The 20,468-nt window shown below is 45.3% G+C and overlaps 1 protein-coding gene across 7 annotated transcripts in view; it reads left to right on the top strand.

Annotated features, from left to right (window-relative positions):
• Window positions 1–20,468, top strand: part of LOC135210966 (zinc finger FYVE domain-containing protein 1-like) — a 450,218-nt gene that overhangs the window by 375,593 nt on the left and 54,157 nt on the right. For all 7 annotated transcript variants that reach the window (XM_064243949.1, XM_064243953.1, XM_064243952.1 and 4 more), the window contains one exon: window positions 7,837–8,020. In XM_064243949.1, coding sequence (XP_064100019.1) covers window positions 7,837–8,020 — 184 coding nt within the window. The remainder of the gene's footprint in view (window positions 1–7,836; window positions 8,021–20,468) is intronic.

Genomic DNA, 20,468 nt, shown 5'->3' with positions numbered 1-20,468 from the left:
AATGGTTTTGCCCCTTCATATTTAATATTTGGTTGTGAAAACACTAGTTAAAAACTTATTCAATAACTCTGCTTTTTCCAAGTCTGAGTTCACTAGGTTTCCTCTGTTGCTCCATAGGGGACCTATGCTATATTTTATTGGTTTCTTACTAGTATTTAAAATTCTTTTAGGATTTCTTTACAAACTGATGCAACTATCTTTTCCTGTTTTATCTTTGCATTTCTTACTAATTTGTCCAACATTCTACAGAGTTCTTTCTGCCTGCTTGTTTCTTCTAGTGTTGGGTATGGATCATTGATTTGTGCAATCCCTCTTTTTTAATTTCTCTGTTGAACCACTTAGGCTGAGGGTTGTCATTTGTTAGTATGTATTTGCTTTAATGGTATACATCTAGAGCATTTTTCTGTGTATTCCTCTAGAAAGGCTTCCCAGTGTTCTCATTATACTCTAGATTTTTAACATTCTCCTTTAGCTTTTTTAGGTCTTGTTGACTGTAGTGACTAATCTCATTAATATCTTCTCCCTTTTTTATGTTGAATATTAATTTGAAGTAATAATTTTATGGTCGCTTTTGCATAGATTTGCACCTACTGAAAGGTCAGACACTAGTTTATCTGTTGATAGGGCTGTCTAGTATGTTGTTTCCACTAGCAGATTTGTCAACCCATTGGTGGAGGAATTAATTTTTTACAAAATCTAAAAGTCTCTTTCCTTCTACGTTTGATGCAGAGGTCATTGTGTCCTAGTGTACTGCTGCATTGAAATCTCCCATAATTATGCAGTTTGTTGTTTATTTCTTTTCCTAGTAGTGCATACAGCTCCTCATTGGACATTTGTGGTTGGTGGGGAGGTCTGTACACTAGTATTAGAGTTCTCTTCTTCCCTCTACTGTTTATATTGATGCCCATCACTTCTTGCATGGTTATAATTTTACACTATATTGGACTGAGGTGGCCCCTGACATATAACGCCTCCACCTATTTTATTGAGTATCTTTTTTGAACAATTTATATCCAGCTATCTGGTATGAAGTCTCTTGTTGCCTCTTGTATCCATGTATCTATGAACCTGTTGTCTAATTCTTCACTTGCTGCCAATGCTTTGAAGAGATCTACTTTGTTATGAATAGATTGTGCATTAAACTGCACCACTCCGAGAGACTTTTCTATCTTCTCGGTGACTTTATTAGTTTCCGTTACTGTCACTGTTTCCTGCAGTGCTATTACTAACCAATTTTTGGGAGCTTTCCAACTTGTTCAGTTCACTGAGATGTTTCAAGAGGTTTTCGTTAAGAAAGTTTCCCAGTAATTTTGCTCCTTTCAAATTCAAGTGAGTTGCATCTCTTTTGTATAGTTTTTTATTCCCTACAAATCTGTCCCAAAAGTTTAAGAACCTAACACCCTTTTCTGGGCTCAGTTCGTGTCGCTTCGTGAAATAATCCTTAAGTTCATTATTTCTAGGTAAATGATACTAACATTATACCAGAGAAAAAATAAAATCAGGAGGATGTCAGAATAACTGACTTGCTCACCCTAAATAAAAGAGTGTCGGTATGTAGATGGGGCGAGTGAGACCACTACCACGAACCTCTTGTCATTTAGAATTCTCTATCATCAAAATCCCCCTCCTGAGAGAGCTGATACACAGTCGGAGTCAGCAACTACTACTACTATGCTACCTACCACGCCGACTGCAGCGCCTCTGGTGGCCATCCTTTTTTGTTAGCGAACTTGGTAACACGTGCCATTTTTCCTCTGTGTTTTTTGTGCACTTTTCCCTGGATTTATTTTCACCATGGAACTTGCAGCTCGGTAGGAAAGCTCAAGCCGGACTGTGCCATTGATCAGTTCGGCGAGAGACTTCCTAGGTTGCTGGATAACCTTATCCAAGCCGAATTTGAGGCAAGGACTAGGTTAGGCAGAACGTTGAATGCCTTGGTAATGACGGAGGTTGCCGCCTTGACATACGGCTCGGAACCTCTGTTCAAACTGCTGGCAGTTTGAACAGACAGTACAGTTGGATCTGTACGAGTTTGTGGTAGCAAGGCGGAACTGCAGGAAACATGTCCTGCAGGAAGCTACTATTCGGCATGAGCCGAACAAGCTGCTTTCTTCTACTATCTGGGGAGCTGACCTCTTCCCAGAATCAGCTGTCAACGAAGTGCAGCATGAAGCGACCTGGCTTAACCAAAGCCTTAGGGTGCGCTGGGGTCTTTCCAGTAAGAGGAAGCCTGAGAATCCTCCTGCTGGTGCTAAGAAGCTTAAAAAGACTAGGAAGTTCCCGCCCTTCCAGAAGCAGCAGCAACAGCATTTTGTTCAAGCAGTTCCGGTCTCACATGTGGCCTGTGCAACCGGCAACTGCAAAGGGTCAAAATCAGCCCATCCTCCTGTTGACTTCCCAAAGCCAGCCCTCGACCTCCTATGCTGTTTCCCCGGCTTTCAACCCGGTGTTTGAAAGCCAGGCCTTTCAAGCCATTAACAGGTTTGCAAGGGGAAGCAGAGCTAGGGGTGCCTTTCGTCAGAGGGGTGGTGGAAGGGCAACCAACAGGGGGAAACACTTCCATGGAGGGTGCGGAGCACGCCCTGCACAACAACAGTGAGGTTTCTCAGGTAGGAGGGAGGCTGTTCCTCTTCCGTCACAGGTGGGGGTTCAGCAATTGGGCACAGAGCATTGTGTCCAAGGGCTGGGATGGAGTTGGATCAAAGGTCCCCCTCCATCCAAATCATTCCTTCAATTACCAACAAAGGAATTGACAGATTATGCTGAAGAGCTCCTTCAGAAGGGGTAGTGTCAAGAGCCAAGCATTTAAAGTTTCAAGAACGCTTATTCAGCGTGCCAAAGAAAGGCTAATCAAAAAGAAGAATAATCTCAGACTTGTCCCGTCTAAACTTATTCATTCGTTGCGACAAGTTCAGAATGCTGATTATCTCGCAGGTGCGGACCTTACTTCCCCGTGGGGCCGTCACCACCTCTATCGATCTTACAGACGCATACTATCATATCCCAGTCGCGAGACACTTCCGCCCATACCTAGGCTTCAGGTTGGGAGACCAGGCATTCTCTTTCAAAGTGATGCCCTTCGGGCTGAATGTAGCCCCCAGGGTATTCACGAAAATAGCGGAAGCAGTAGTACAACTAAGATCACAAGGGATAATGGTAGTAGCGTATCTCGACGATTGGCTGATTTGGGCGACAACCGTCGAGGAATGCCTCAGAGCCACAGACAAAGTAATCCAGTTTCTGGAACATCTGGGGTTCCAAATAAACAGGACAAAGTCCAGACTCACTCCGGAGTCTCGTTTTCAATGGCTCGGCATCCAATGGGACTTGACCTCCCACAATCTGTCAATTCCAGTGGTCAAAAGGAAAGAAATAGCCAAGTCAGTAAGGCAATTCCTCAAGTGCAAACGAGCATCAAGGAGAAACCAGGAAAGGATCCTAGGTTCACTCCAGTTTGCATCAGTAACAGATGTTCTGTTAAAAGCGAAACTGAAAGACAAAGACATAAATCGAGTTTGACGCTCAAGAGCAAATGTCAAATCTCGAGACAAGTTGTCAGTAATCCCGCAGATTCTTCGCAATCTTCTCCGCCCATGGGCGGAGACAAAGAACCTGTCCAAGTCAGTTCCTCTTCAGTTTCCCCCTCCGGCGTTGGTTATCCACACAGATGCCTCTCTAAGCGGGTGGGGAGGATATTCCCAGTTCAAGAAGGTTCAAGGAACGTGGTCATCTCAGTTCCGCCAGCTTCACATTAACGTATTGGAAGCCATGGCAGTATTTCTCACTCTGAAGAGGCTTCTACCAGCAAAGAACTCTCATATAAAGCTGGTCTTGGACAGCGCAGTAGTAGTGCACTACATCAACAGGGAAGGATCCAAATCAAAACATGTGAACCATGTCATGACAGCCATTTTCTCTCTAGCAGCCAAGTACAAATGGCATCTATCCTCCACCCATTTAGTGGGAGTAAGGAACGTGATAGCGGACGCTCTCTCTCGATCGGTTCCTCTAGAATCAGAGTGGTCCCTGGACAACAAGTCATTCCAGTGGATACGCCGGAGTGTTCCGGGTCTCCAAGTAGATCTATTCGCATCTCAAGCAAACCACAAGCTCCCTTGCTATGTGGCCCCCAACCTGGACCCTCTGGCCTATGCCATAGATGCCATGTCCATAGATTGGAATCAGTGGAAGAAAATATACATCTTTCCTCCAGTGAATCTTCTATTGAAAGTCCTGAACAAACTCAGGACATTCAAGGGACAAGTAGCTCTAGTAGCCCCGAACTGGCCCAAGAGCAACTGGTATCCTCTGCTTCTGGAATTGGGTCTCCGACCTTGACGGATCCCCAATCCCAAACTATCTCAGTCAGTACAAATGAGGACTGTGTTCGCTGCCTCAGGAATTCTCAAAACCCTAACTTTATGGACTTCATGAAGTTTGCGGCTAAGAGAGATGCTAATATTGATCCTCAGAATATTCTTTTCTTAGAATCAGATAAGAGAGAATCAACTTTGAGACAGTATGATGCTGCTGTTAAGAAATTAGCAACTTTCCTGAAGGAAACAAACACCAGAACCATGACAGTCAACCTAGCTATATCCTTTTTCAGATCTTTATTTGAAAAAGGATTAGCAGCTAGTACTATTACAACTAATAAGTCAGCTTTAAAGAAAATCTTTCAGTTTGGCTTTAAAATAGACTTAACAGACTCCTACTTTACGTCTATTCCCAAAGCCTGCGCTAGGCTTAGACCTTCTGAAAGGCCTAGTTCAGTTTCATGGTCCTTGAATGACGTTATCAAGCTGGCTTCAGAACACTGACAACGTTTCTTGTACATATATAATGTTACTGAGGAAAACTCTGTTCTTACTAATCTTGGCCTCAGGAGCCAGAATATCAGAACTGTCGGCCCTTTCCAGAGATGCTGGACATGTAGATTTCCTCCCCTCAGAAGTCTTACTATCTCCAGATCATAGTTTTCTGGCAAAGAATGAGGATCCTTTAATGAGGTGGGCCCCTTGGAAGGTCATCCCTCTTCCACAAGACCCTTCTCTCTGTCCGGTGACGACCTTACGAGCCTTTCTGTCTAGGACATCCTCTACATCCTCAGGCCCCCTTTTCATAAGGGAAAAAGGTGGTACTATTTCATTAAAGGGAATTAGGCAACAAATCCTTTACTTTATTAAACAAGCAAATCCTGAATCATTCCCCAACGCCCATGACATCAGGGCAGTAGCCACCTCCATTAATTATTTCCAGCATATGAATTTTGATGACTTAAAGAAGTATACAGGCTGGAAATCGCCGACAGTTTTTAAGCGTCATTATTTAAAGTCCTTGGAATCTTTAAAATTTCCAGCAGTGGCAGCGGGAAACATAGTTTCCCTTGACACTGCTCAGTAGTCGTAGTTGAAGATCCAGATCTCCTTTCTACCTGCCTCAACTAATAATGCACCTAACCTACCGTTATGCTCTTTGGGTCCTTCAGCCTTTGCTGCTTAGGAGGATACTTATAGTGGTGTGTCCCTTATTTTTTTGCTAGGGGCACCCACAACTATATTGTATATATTAATTGTAATTATCGGTGTTGCCCCCTTATTTTTATGCTAGGGAAGCACACCAATATATATTCGAGATGCTTAGTATAATTTTCATTTACATATATAACTTTCAGTGAGTGTTCTTCCTTGATGTACTGATTTTGAACCTCACTTGTATTAGATAAGTTATCATAAGTTAGTTTAAGTATAATTTTAAGGTTAACTGTATATATTTATTTCATTCGTTTAAGTTAACTATTTTATGATAACTTGTAAGCTCTCAATCAGATTATATTTACTCCTTTTTAATTCCTTTGTTTTATTGAGACCTTTCTCTTTTTGTTTTTCCCAATCTTGTGCTAATTCTCTGGTACTATTTGATGAAGCGACACGAACTGAGCCCAGAAAAGATATTTTGACGAAGGAAAAATCTATTTCTGGGCAAGGGTTTGTGTCGCCCAGTGAAATCCCCCCCTGTTCCCCGCCCTGCAGCCCAAGATTGGCATCTAACGACAAGGATGGCCACCAGAGGCGCTGCAGTCAGCGTGGTAGGTAGCGTAGTAGTAGTAGTTGCTGACTCCGACTGTGTATCAGCTCTCTCAGGAGGGAGATTTTGATGTAGGAGAATTCTAAATGACAAGAGGTTCGTGGTAGTGGTCTCACTCGCCCCAGCTACATACCGACACTCTTTTATTTAGGGTGAGCGAGTCAGTTATTCTGACATCCTCCTGATTTTATTTTTTCTCTGGTGTAATGTTAGTATAATTTACCTAGAAATAATGAACTTAAGGGATTATTTCACTGGGCGACACGAACCCTTGCCCAGAAATAGATTTTTTCTTCGTCAAAATCCCTTTTCTTGGCATATTTGCTCCAGTCTGTCATTGATTCCAATTGCCTTGCTGAGGGAGTAGTGGCTTACATTGGTTCTAGGCAGAAGTCCTATAAGAATGCCATTATAAGTTTTCTCATGGATGTTCTCTACAACATTCATTAGGTTGACTACAAGACCTTCTGTCTGGCCAGTTCTTCCATCTTTTAGGAACAAGTTATTTCCTCCTCCCAGCACTATGATTGCACATTTTATATGTTTTAACCATGATTTTCTTCACTGCCTTGGCTATCTTCTTTGCTCCTACACCTAGGTAAGAATTAACTTTTCTCTTACTTCTATTTTTGGCCACAAAATTTAACCCCTGATCTTTTACTAACGAATCTCCAATAAAGGTTGTTTCCTCTTCTGTTTCCAAGAGCACAGCAAATCTATTCGTTGTGTTGATTCCTTTTGGGGGACAATTGTGTTTTCTGGCTACTATCACCCTTCTATCAACAGCTCTCTTTAATTCATCATTTTTATCCTTGTAAGCCTCTTTCTTTGTACCTTGTCTAGTGCTTGTTTCTGTTTCATTTCTGATTCTGGTCTTAAGTTATTGTTTTCTAATCTCCACTATACTCTCTCCATTTTCTACAATGTCATTGTGCAAACATACATATTCTCAAAATGTAATGGTAACTAGCAAGATCAGTTGTTGTAAAAGCATCAGAAATGTCAAGATCATCGGGAGAGCCCCTGACCCACGACGTCTGCGCTTCCTAGAAGCGCTTCTTATCCTTGAGCAAAAGTCTCCCCTTAATACCACTCAAGAAGCGTTCCTGATACCGACGTTTGTGAGGAGGACCATGCCCCTCCCCTCCAATGAAAGTACCAGCGCGCATGAAACAAACATCGGACGTGAAGCACATTATGAGAATAATACCAGGGGTGACGTCACTCAGGTAGCAGCCAATCAAGAGGCTCCCAGTGATATCCCCCACCTGAGAAGGTCTGCAAGACTCGTAAACGGTCGCTGTATGAGTCACCTTCCCAGGAACCAATAAAACTCGACCTGCTGGAGAGGTTTTCTAGACTGTACTCGAGAGCCCGCAACATCTCAATATAAGAAGAAGGACTCGCCACTGGAATTCAGTCCCTCAGCAGTCATCGCTTGATGATGTCCTGTGGATCAGGAAGAAACATCGTGTTGGAGGAGAGAGAGAGAGGAGAGAGAGAGAGAGAGAGAGAGAGAGAGAGAGAGAGAGAGAGATATGCATTCTCAATTGATAAGAAAGTGTTTTCTTCTGTCCAAATAGCTGTATAGTGCAGAAATTTTAATTAGGAGTTGCAGGGTGGGGGGAAGATGGCCATCAGCTTATGAAAAAGAATGACTGTTTCATAAGCTTAGCCTTAGCAGTGAAGAGGGATCTGTATTGCATCTATTAGTTTTCATTGCCTCCTAAGTTGAGCTTTATCTTTCAGAACTGTAAGTTGTGTAATGAGCCTTTAGAGACGATACATCACTGCCGCAAATGTGGTGAAGGCTTTTGTGATGGCTGCTCTGATGCCACTATGCCAGTTCCAGAGATGGGATGGGGAGAAGAACCAGTAAGAGTATGTAGGACCTGCTATCGGGATAAACAAGTTAATGAAGGCAGTGATGATGGTAAGTTGTATTTTTGTGCTGCTTAGTTGTTAGTTAGTGTTGTGCCACTTTAGTGTTTGTTAGTCAAAGAATCCTGAACTTATTGTTGCTTCATTTTGTTAGTCTGCACAAATACAAAGGATCTTTCAATAGTCATAATTTCTGTTTTAGGTAGCTAATGCTTTTTTAGAACCCTTGTTATTATAGTTAGCACAGCAAAGCATGTCGGTGTTAATATTTTATCAGTCAAAGCTCATTACTTCTCCAGTGCTGCCATTCTTGAGGCACTGTAATTCAAGTTTTTAGCATGTTAGTTATGTGTAATATTTGCTTAATTCAAATTGTTCCGATACGCATACAAACCCTCAGTCCTTTAACAATAGGAAGGTACTTAACGGCAGTGGCAGCTGAACCGGTCGTAAGCTTCGAACAAGGGGGTTCGGTAGTTAACTACTTGTCCGGCAGTTGGCGGTCAGCTCGACTGCGAGGAGAGGAGTCACTTTGCTTTCGGCCGTGCTAGTGGTTAGACGTGTTGCTCGCCTCTCTGCCCGCTTCTAGTCGTATGCTTTGTTTTTTTCACTGCGTGAAGGCTTTTCTCTTTTCCTTTTACTGTGTGTGTATGTGCAAGGCTATACGTAAGTACGTGTCTGTTTTGTATATTCAATACAGTGTTATCGTGATTAGTCATGGAATCCCGAGAGTCGGAGAGACCCCCTCGCCCCCCATCAGCCGCAGACTGTGCCCTGGTGTGGAGGGCCGTAAGTGTGGGGCCTTTTGGTCCTCTGTAGAGGTTGATCCTCATGAATTATGCACTCAGTGTCGAGGGCGAGAATGCTCTCGCACCGAGCCATGTGATGTATGTGTTGTATAGTCGTAGGAGCAGTGGGAGCGCTATGGGGGGAGGAAGAAACCGCGTAAGCCAGCCAAGGAGTCATTGGAGGGTTCTTCTGTTACTCCTTTGGTTACGGACAAGTCTTCTTCTTTTCTCCCTCCATCGCAGCTCCCTCGTATGGCTCCTTCCCCTTCGGGGTGGGGGGGGGGGGGATTATCTCGCTCCTTCTCCTCTCTCGATCAGTCGAGCGTGGAGGATGGGGCTAGGTACCCCGATGTTCAGTTGTATTTGGGGTCCTCCGTTCGCTCGGGGTGGGAACTGTCCTTCCCATCCCCCCGGGCAAGAGGAGACCCCCCTCTTACTAACTCGACTCTGTTTCCTTCCTCAGACCTGCTTGCCATGGAGGATGATCTCGGCCCGCCCTGGTACTCGCTGGGGCTCCAAAGGACACCGAGTGTGCAGGGGCTGTTGAGTCATCTGGCGAGAGGGGCCACGCCGGTAACTCACGGCCAGACCACCACGACAACCGCAACGGTGTCCACGCCTGGCTACGCTGCTCCACCTCACCTGGTTTATATCCAGCACATCGCCATGGTTACCCGACATCTGCTGTTCAGGCGCCGCTGCCGGAGGTGAAGAGGTTTTCCTTGTCGCCGCCGCATGGTTTTGCCGCTCGTGCTCCACCCCCTGACTTCCTGTGTCCCAAGATCTCTCCCCTGGACCTGCCTCCAGTACAGAGGATGCCGCTGGTTCCTGCTCCGCCTCCTGTTCCTGAGTTTACTGCCGCTCCAGTTCCAGTACCAGTTCCTGCCGCTGTTTTTTCTGCCAGTGGTGTTGCTGCTCCCACCCCAGGTCCTTCTGGACAGGTGCAGTCGGGCCCTGTTGCTTCGGCAACTGCCCCGGCTCCATCCTGGATGGAAGACCTGACAGTGGTCCTGAGGAAGCTGACGAAGAAGAAGAAGAGGAGGAGGAAGGTGTCGTCGTCGTCTTTATCGTCGTCTTTGTCATTTTCTGCCGCTGCTTCCCCTTCGTCTTCTAAGGCCCCACAGCCGAAAGAAGAAGAAGGTAGCCTCCTCCACCCCTAAGAAGGCTCGCCCTGAGACTTCTAAGGGTCCGTCTCACTCCGGTGTGATGGTTAAGACTTCCGCTGGTCCTCCTGTTCCTTCGGGAACGGGGCCTGTCTCTCCTCAAGGAAGAAGAAGACGGGGAACAGAGGAGCGCCGGCTAACACCGGTACCTCCTCGCCTGGCGCCAGAGGTTCTGCCTCAGCGCCTGGTACTGTCTCGACCTCTTGCTCGTGAGAGGTACCGAGCGTATGGTCACCTGCGGGTGACCGTGCAACCAAGAACCAGGCAACCGAGTCCGCTCGACACCAGGATCCAGACACGGAGCGGAAGACTGGCAGGAGTCGCCCAGGTGACTCCCACTAGACCAGCGATAGCTCTCGCGGTAATCCGCCGGTACCCAGGGTTGAAGCGATGGTCCCAGACTGGCCACGGGCTGAGGCGAGGAAGCGGTCCCCTCAGTCGCCTGACGCTCAGGACCGTTGCCGCTGTTCTCGGTTCAGCCGCTCTCCCCGTGAGAACCACTCGACCAGGCCTGGAGCTCGATCGCCTGCAGCCCCCCCAGCACACCGGTTCTGCCGGTGGGCGATGGGGGAGCGTCAGGTCTACCTCTCCTATCCCTTCAACTTCCTCGGGCTACACCGGGAAGAGCGAGGCGACCAGGAGTGATCGTGAGAAGTGCCACGACACCTTACAAACCTGGCACGGTCCTAGGACCGACCAGATCATACGCGCAAGTGGCAGGAGGAGACCATGAGGGGTCTGTGGCGGTTTCTCCTCTGGAAGGAGGAGGGTCTGGGGAGGTGTTCTCGCTGGACAGTCCGTCTCCGCAGGACGCAGTCACTCCTGAGATCCAGAGGTCGTTCAATGAGGTTTGGAGTCGTTTTGGGGACCCAAAAAGGAACCCAGGACGACGGTGGGTCTGCCACGATCAGCCTTGGCTGACCGTGTGCTTAGCCAGGTGGACGCTTTCGTCTCCGGACAGGAGGGTTCGCTTCGGTCCGGCAGATCGGCCAAGCTCCTTCCCCAACCTCTACCGCAACAGAGGCGCTTTTACGTGCCATCAGAGGACCCTCTGCCGCCCAAACAGGTTAACCCGGAATTAGCAAGGCTAACTCCGGGGGTGTCTCTGCAGCAGCTCCTGTCGGAGAACCTCTGGTTCTCTCAGCAAGAGGCACTTTCCTTGGAATCTACTGCTAGGGCAGCATTCCAAGCAGTCTCGTGGCTAGACCTGTGGTCCCTCACAGAGTCTAAAGCCGCGGCCTCCTCGGGAAACATCACTCCTGAAGGGGACCCGGCTTTCGTGAGACTGTGCCAGTCTGGAGGTAGGGCCATCTCCTACCTGGCCTACCAGACGGCTAACCTGTGGGCCAACTGGTACTGAGGTGTAGGGACGCTGTCCTCACCCGAGTGACCAGGGCGACTGGGCAAGAGGCAGCCTTGGGTCTTTGCAACGGACCGGTGCGGAGTTCCTCCTCTCTCTTCCCCAAAGAGATGGTGGTTGCTGCAATGGAACAATGGCACACTGACGAGAGTGACCGTTTGGTCCACCAGGCAGTCTTGAAGGTGGCTGGGCAACCTCGAACGACTGCGGCTAAGCCCAAGAGTTTAGCTAGCGCTTCCTCTGTGGCTGAGATGATCGCTTTGTCGAAGCCGAGAGGAAAGAGACTGCCTTCGACTTCGACGGTAAGGAGTGACCGTAACCAGCCCTCCTCCCAGGCCTCCTTCTCTCGAGGAGGAACTGGGAAGAAGTTGAAGAGAGGAGGGAAACACTAGGGACGGCGTTCCCCCTCATCTGCTTCCGGAAGTGGGGGGTTGCCTGGCGAGCCATTGGGCAACATGGCAGCGCTACAGAGCGGAGACCTGGATAGTGGACGTCCTTCGAGAGGGATATTTACTACTCTTCGAGCCACCCCTCACCTCCAACCTGGTCCATCATCAGACATACGTTCCAGATGTTGATGTTTTCAGACGCATTGACCGAGGGATGGGGCGCACACCTGGAGGAGTTGCTGGCTGTGGGTGTGTGGAACCATCACGACAGGCACCTTCACGTCAACGTCCTGGAGCTCAAGGCAGTGTTCCTCGCTCTCCAAGAGTTCCAAGATCATCTGGTGGGACACTCAGTGGTGTTGATGAGCGACAACACCACAGTAGTGGCGTACGTCAACAAACAGGGGGGCCTAGTGTTCCTCCCGTTGCATCAGTTGACGTTGAAGGTGCAAGAGTGGGCCGTGGCACACTCAATAGAGTGTCAGCCTGCTACATTCCAGGCAAGAGGAATGTAGTAGCCGACAATCTCAGCCGTCGGGATCAGGTGATAGGAACCGAGTGGTCCCTTCACCCAAACGTGGCGGAAAGGCTCTTCAACCTGTGGGGGCGACCAGTCGTGGATCTGTTTGCCACCCGGCACAACAGAAGACTCCAGGTTTTCTACTCGGTTGTGCCAGATCCATGGGCAGCTGCAGAGGATGCTCTTCAACACCCGTAGGACAATCTCTTCGTGTATGCCTTTCCCCCGTTCTGTCTGATTCGCAAGGTGATCGGCAGGGCGCTGATCATCCCGAATCTTCGGATGATCCTGGTGGCGCCCAGATGGCCTCAAGCCGTTTGGTACCCGGACCTGCTGGCTCTGCTCGCCGAAGCACCGAGAGAGTTTCCCCCCTGGCACAACCTCCTGTGCCAGCCACACGTAGAACGGTACCACCGGTCGGTTGAGTCCCTGTGTCTTCACGGCTGGCTGTTATCCACCATCTCTTGCGAGCGAGAGGCTTTTCTCGCAGCGCAGCAACAGAGATGGCTTGGTACCTTAGACAGTCCTCTGCAGCTGTATACCAGGGAAAGTGGTCCGTCTTCTGTGGTTGGTGTCGTGGACGGGGTCTCTCTCCTCTCAGAGCCACTATTCAGCAGGTAGCGGATTTCCTCGTGTTCCTTCGCTGAGAGAAGCTCCTCTCCGTCTCCGCAGTTAAAGGATACAGAGCTGCCCTAGCCCTAGTCCTTAAACTGCGAGGAGTGGATATATCTTCCTCCTTTGAGATCTTCCTCCTTATGAAGAGCTTCGAGAGGTCTTGCCCACCCAGGGAACTCAGGCCCCCGGGGTGGGATGTGACTCTCGTCCGTAGGAGTTTGACTCGAAGACCCTTCGAGCCACTCCGAGAGTCGTCAGACAGGGATCTGACCCTCAAGACCCTCTTCCTGTTGGCCCTGGCATCGGTGAAGAGAGTAGGGGAACTTCATGGTCTTTCCTTCGACGTCAATCATTCCAGGGGATGGGGATCAGTGACGCTCGATTTCATCCCGAACTTCGTAGCGAAGATTCAGAGTCCTTCGGTCCCTGACGACCGGTTTGAGTCTTTCACGATCCCCTCCCTGAAGGACCTCACTGATAATGATGGGATGAGATGCTGCTTTGTCTTGTGAGGGCGCTACGGCGCTATCTGAAGAGAACTCGACAGGGCCCGTGAGAGGGGGGTGAAGCTGGTTTCTTTACACCAGGGCCCGGCCTCAAAGGGGGCCCGGCCTCAAAGGGGGCCAGTCACCCGACCAGGAGGGAAAAAAATGGGAGAGCAAATGGAGAGAGAGAGAGAGAGAGAGAGATAGAGAGAATACTAATATGCAAAACACACCATAAACATATGTATATATATAATAGAAGTTTCTACAATTTATCAGTAAAATAATAGTTGTTGAAAAACTTTTTCTAAATAATCTTAAGCCTGGAGTGACACCACGTAATTACGTAAATGAATGCAGCTCAGCTGTGTTGGAATATAAGCGATGTCAACTCTCCGTCTCGCTCAGTCACCATCATTCTGATTGCCTGGCAGGATGTACATCGTCTTTCTCATTCCTTGGCAAATATTTCAGTAAGTTACAGAACTTACAGCAGTGGTTCCCAACCTGGGGGAAATGGTATGGACCGTATAGTGTTATGTGCATTGTTTATTTACACCAGTTTGTTTATGATAGTTTATCCATATTTTCATTTAAAATATATGCAGACAGTCACACCTGGTTGTTTTTCATAATTTTCTTGGGGGAGGGGAGGGGGAGGCTTACATCGCATGGTTCTTACCCTTTAGCTGGATAATGCCTAAATAGGCGGTTATACCTACAGGTCTATAGCTTATAGGCTTGCCGCTTGCTTTGCTCACCAAATAGGCTGCTTCAAAGAAAAAATTCCAAAGTCGATTTTTGAGTCCAAGTCCATCCCTGTTAAATTAAATGAAATTGTTCAATAACAACATGTACATTTTTTAAACAAATTGACCAAACTGTTTGAGTATGTACCATGTAATGGTGTAAGTGTCATAATGTCATTATCACCATTGTGCTTTAGCCTTTAGGGTAAAAGTGTTTTCCTCTTCTTTCAGACTGCATAATGTATTCTCACAAATCAGGTGCACAGAAGCGGAAAGAAAAACAGGCTAGGGAAGAGGCTGTTTCAAAGTGTGCAAGAACATTATTTGAAGTGGGTGTTAAGAAAATAGACACAATAGACACTAATGTAGAAGAACAGAATATCTTGCCCTCATCCTCAGAGTCAGACCCCTCAACTTCACAGTCATTAGTCCAGGATGCCCAACTGGAAGCCAAATCCGATGTAATAAATGCAGAACCCAAAGACACTGAACAACAAAGAGATATAGGTTTGATCCCTGATAGGCCATCTCGAGTGCAGATTGAAGATTTTGTTAGACAGGGCCCTCAGCCAATACCAAGTCAAATTGCTTCAGATGATAAGGGTAACAGTTTCCCTTATACAGTTTTGAAAGTTCAGAGACCAAATGGTGAAACTGGAAAACAAGATTGGCTAGTGTATAGTCAGCGTAAAAGAGCACTTTTTTGTTTTCCTTGTCGCTGTTTATTGCAGGATGTACACAACAGCCAAAAACACCTTCAAATTTGGCTTCATGTGGCATTGGAAAACAATCGTCATGGAAAAAACTTTATAACCGCATTCCAGAACATGAGCATACAAACTACCACAAACAGTGTTATCTAGACTGGCGTCAGTTAGAAGCACGTTTGAAAGAGGAATCTGGAATTGATGATCAGTTACAGAGATCAATTCAGTCTGAGAAAGTAAATGGAAGCTAATTCTAAAACGAATCTTGGATGTTGTACTGACTTTAGGAGAGCGAAGGCCTTTCATTTCAAGGAGAGTCTAGCATGATAGGTGATACAAATAATGGAAATTTTCTTGGTATAATTGAGCTGCCTTCTCGTTATGATCCCATTCTTCAAGATCATGTATCTAAAGTGAGAGAAGCTCAGAAGGATGGGAAGCGTCTTCAGGCTCATTATCTTTCCTATTCGTCACAAAATGAATTCATTCAATGATGTGCCGAAAAGGTTAAAGACTGTATTCTTAATGAGCGTGATCAGGCCAAATATTATTCAATAATGGTTGATGCTACCCCGGATATGTCACATACTGAACAAAGTACATTCATCCTGAGATACCTAACTTGTGATGAATGTGGTAAATACCTGATACAAGAGAGATTTCTTTCATTTATTGATGACAGTAAGAAGACAGGGGCAGACATTTCAGAGATGATATTAAAATTTCTTAGTGATTCTCATATTCCTTTTGAAGATTGCAGAGGTCAGGGATACGACAATGGTAGTAATATGTCAGGTGAGTACAATGGAGTCCAGAGCCATCTTAAAAGAAAGAATCCTCTCTGCTTGTTCTCACCTTGTGGCTGTCATTCCTTAAACTTGTGTGGTTCTGATGCTGCTGCTTGTTGCAAAGAGGTAGTAACATTTTTTGGGATGGTACAAACAGTATATAATATTTGCTCGAGCAGTCCCAAACGCTGGGAGATACTTAAGAGTCACATCTCTTCACAGTTTATCTGGAACTCGGTGGACAGATAGAGTAGCTAGTGTCAGGCCCTTTGCACACCATTTACCTGGTATTCTCACTTCACTTAAAGAAATATCCCAACTGAAGAGTTTAACAGCTAAAACTAAAGTAGATGTGGCAGCCGCTATTAAGTATGTGTCTTCTTTTGAATGTATTTTGAATTCAATAGATCAGAGAAATCAGGTGATTCAAGCTCAGTCTTCTACTGTAGATATTGAAGTAAAAAACATAGAGGACTTGGAAACTGAATTGCAGTCTCTCAAAAAGAAGTGGCATTTAATTTATGATAAAGCCAAAGTTGTTGCAGTTGCCATGAACATTGACCCAGTATTTTGAGTCACTCGGAAAGGAAAAAGAAAATCCTTTTTTGATGACTCCGACTTTGATGATGATAAGGTATCAGGTGAAGATTCACTTATACAGACAGACGAACATAGGTTTAAGAAAGAAGTGTTTTTTAAGGTTATTGACACAGTATGTGAGAGACTAAATAAGGGTTACCAGGCCATCTTCCAGATTAACAAACTATTTGGGTTTCTGTGGTCATATCTTGATATGACTGATGAAGTGATAGTAAATGATTCTAAAAACTTTAGCACTGAGTATAGCAAAGACATCTCTAGTGACAAGCGAACTGAGGAAATTCTGTACCTTAAGAATATACATAAAGCCAATTTAGATGACAACTCTCTCTCTCCACTTCTGCTTCTTAATAAGATCACAAAATTAAAACTACAAGATTTGTTTCCAAATATATGCATAGCCTTGAGAATTTTCTTGACGTTGCCAGTCACAGTTGCCTCTGCAGAAAGATCCTTTAGCAAATTAAAGTTGATTAAGAATCACTTAAGAAGCACAATGGGACAAGAGAGATTATCATCACTAAGTCTTTTAAAGCATTGAAAGTGATTTGGCACGAAAGATTGATTTTGATGATTTAATTGAGTGTTTTGCTGCTAGAAAAGCAAGGAAAGGAGTATTTCTTTAATAATTATACATGTGTACTTGTATGAAACAGTCACATTTATGATTTATTTAATATAGGGAAATTTGAATTTCAAATTCATCAAAACTTTATTATGCATGATAATTATACACAACATGCAACAGGCCAACAGTGACTTACTCATGAGTTTCATGAGTAAGTTTTGTTTATCTCAAATTATACGTAATGTAATAACAAAATAAGTTGTTAACTGCAAGTCATAAATAAAGCTCCAATACGGCAAGATGAACAGAATTTACATCCTACTAGTGAACATTTATGGCTTTAAATTGGCTCTTAAAATTGGTCAAATTCTAAAATCCTGATCCCCCCAGCTGGATGGGCTCACTTCGCTCGCCAAATGGTAGGGGCCCAATGACACTCACAGTACCAGGGCCCAGTGATGGCTCTCCCTGGCCCTGGAACTCGACACCTCAGGCCTGAGTGTCAACGCCTCTTTGTTAGCACCGGGGTTACCAAGAAAGAATTTTCCAAGAACACTTTCTTTCTGGCTGCGTGAGGTGATCAGGAGGGCGTACGACACGGATGGTAGTGACGACACCCGTACCCTTCGTCCGAGAGCTCACGAAGTCAGAGGTATTGGTCCAACCCTTGCTTTCTGCAAGAACTTCTCCCTGGCGCAGGTTCTGAAGGCAGGGGTTTGAGCCAATCAGACCACCTTCACTAATTTCTACCTTCGGGATATTACCCACAGTTCCTTGGACACCTTTTCCTTGGGACCCATGGTGGCTGCTTAACAAGTTGTGTAGTCTACCCAGCACCTGAGCAGACAGAACAGCATCGCATCCTTGTGTGACTGCATGAATGGACGAGTGAAAGAGTGTGGGACTGGCTTCTCTTCCTCTTTCATTCTTCCTCCTTCATTCTTCCTCCTCTACCTGTGGGCAGAGGGCCGCGGTCGTCACTACGCTGAACAGGAAGCAGATGCAGGTAAGCTACACGACTGAGCTCCATCCTTATCCCTTTCAGTAGGGATAGGAGTATTTATCTACCACTCCCCAACAAGGGGGGGAGTGGAAGCCAACAAGAGACAAACCCATGACTTCATTTTGGCTCTTGAAGTGGAACTAATTCTTGTGTTTTTGCTATTTATAAGAGGTACGCTTGCCTCCCTCTTATAAATTTGGTCCAGAAGTCTGACCACTGATCCTGCGGCACACACCCCGATCAGCTGGGCAGAGGCTAGAATAGCCTCCTTTTGCTCTTACGACCAGGGAGGGAACCAAGGTAGGACGAACACCAGTCTGTTCATAAGACTCAGATTCCACCCACCAATAAGTGAGTCTTCCTATTGTTAAAGGACCGAGGGTTTGTATACGTATTGGAACAAATAACAATTTGTCGAAAATTATATTTTTCCAGACTATACAAACCTGAGGTCCTTTACACATAGTCCCACCTCATGCCACCCCTCACTCTGCGTTTCCTGGGCCTAAAGCAAAGTGACTCCTCTCCTCGCAGTCGAGCTGACCGCCAACTGCCAGACAAGTAGTTAACTACCAAACCCCCTTGTTCGAAGCTTACGCCCGGTTCAGCTGCTGCTGCCGCTAAGTACCTTCCTATTGTTAAAGGACCTCAGGTTTGTATAGTTAGGAAAAATACAATTTTCGACAAATTGTTATTTTAATATAGATAATTTCTTGTATACAAGTATTTATGGCCTGAAGAAAGTTTTGCACCGTGTTTTATGCTAGGCAGAGATGCTTTGAATGAAAATATTCTCTCCATAAAAATAAATTTTAAGATGTTTAGGAAAGTTAAATCCTTGGTTAGCAGATGTGGTGTGTTTTAGAAATAAGTTAGCCTTGTCTGAAGTGTCAATCCGTTCGTTCACGTGGTTTATTTCTGGCTGCAAAAAGGGATTTTGACGAAGGAAAAATCTATTTCTGGGTGATTGGCTCGTGTCGCCCTATGAAAGGATCCTTAATATCATTCTTTCTAGGTAAAATTAATCTAAAATTACCAGAGAAAAACAAAATTAAGAAAATGTCAGTAAAACTGACTTGCTCACTCCTTAAAAGAGAGTGTCGGTATGGTAATAGGGGCGAGTGGGAACACTACCACGAGACATTCACCAATTAGAACTTCCAATCAGAATCCCCACAAGAGAGAGCTGATACCAACGGGCGATGCGGCCGCTACTACTACTACTAGAGGACGCCACGGACAGCAGCGCCCCTAGCGGACATCCTTAATCTAAAAACATCTTGTCCTGCATGGGGGGGCAAACAATACAGGGTGGGTTTCATAGGGCGACACGAGCCAATCACCCAGAAATAGATTTTTCCTTCGTCAAAATCCCTTTTCTGGGCTCAGCTCGTGTCGGCCTATGAAAGAGTACCAGAGAAACAGACAAGATGGGAAAAAAGGACAAATGAAAAGCAGTTGTAAATGAGGGATATAATAGAAAGTAAATCAATTACAGCATATAAACTAAGTACTTAAGCCTAACTTATTCTAAACAGTAACATAAAAGAAAGTTAGTAATGTAAAGTACTTAAAATTACAGTAAACATAGTAAATTATAATAATGCAGTGTAATTTTAACAAAATAGATTTACTTCGAGATAAATTATTTACAAAATATACAAACACATTGTGTCCTACCCTAGCATAAAAAAATAAGGGTAGGTACACTGAAGTACATTATCAGTACAAAGTGTGGATGTCCCTAGCAAAAAAAATAAGGGACAATCCACTAGTATGATTTCAGCGGCTAAGGCTAGGATATCCGAGTAGCATGGCGATAGGGTGAGGCATGTTGGATGAGGTAGGTAGAAAGGAGACCTGGATCTGTACTACGACTACTATCAGTATCAGAGAAACAATGTTTCCCGCTGCTACTGCTGAAAATTTTAAAGATTCCAAGGACTTTAGATAATGACGTTTAAAGACTGTCGGAGATTCCATACAGTATACTTTTTTAAGATCCTCAAAGTTCATATGTTGAAAGTAATTAATTGAGGTGGCTACTCCCCTGATGTCATGTGCTTTGGAATGAATCAGGATTGGCTTGTTTAATGAAGTAAAGGATTTTGTTGTCTAATACCTTTTACTGACAAAGTACCACCTTTTTCTCTCATGAAGAGAGAACCTGAGGATCTTGAGGATGTACGAGATAGAAAGGCTCTTAAAGTTGATACTGGGCAGAGAGAAGGGTCTTGGGAAGTGGGAGGTGACTTTTCCAAGGGGCCCACCACCTTGCCCAAGAAGGGATCCTCATTTTTAGCCAAAAAACTACGATCCGGAGCTAAGGCAGAACTTCTCCTGAGGGGAGGAATTCCACATGACCCGCATCTCTGGATAGAGCCGACAGTTCTGAAATTCTAGCTCCTGAAGCTAGGCTTAATAAGAATAATGTCTTTCTAAGAAGCATTATGAATGTACAAAAACGAGTTGTCAGTATCTGAAGCTAGTTTGAGGACATCATTTAAGAACCATGAAACTGCAGTAGGCCTTTGAGAAGGTCTAAGTCTAGCACAGGCTTTAGGAATAGACGTGAAATAAGATTCAGTCAGATCTATCTGAAAACCTAACTGAAAGATCTTCTTCAAAGCCGATTTATGAGTAGTAATAGTGCTAGCTGCTAAACCTTTTTCAAACAAGGATCTGAAAAAGGATATAGCTAGATTAACTGTCATGGTTGTAGTGTTTGATTCTTTCAGGAAGGATGCTAATTTTTTAACAGCTGA

The sequence above is a fragment of the Macrobrachium nipponense genome, chromosome 4 (assembly GCF_015104395.2).
Source record: "Macrobrachium nipponense isolate FS-2020 chromosome 4, ASM1510439v2, whole genome shotgun sequence".
NCBI classification, from domain to species: Eukaryota; Metazoa; Arthropoda; class Malacostraca; order Decapoda; family Palaemonidae; genus Macrobrachium; species Macrobrachium nipponense.
The sequence above is the reverse complement of the archived record's forward strand: the minus strand, read 5'-3'. Positions and strand labels throughout refer to the sequence as shown.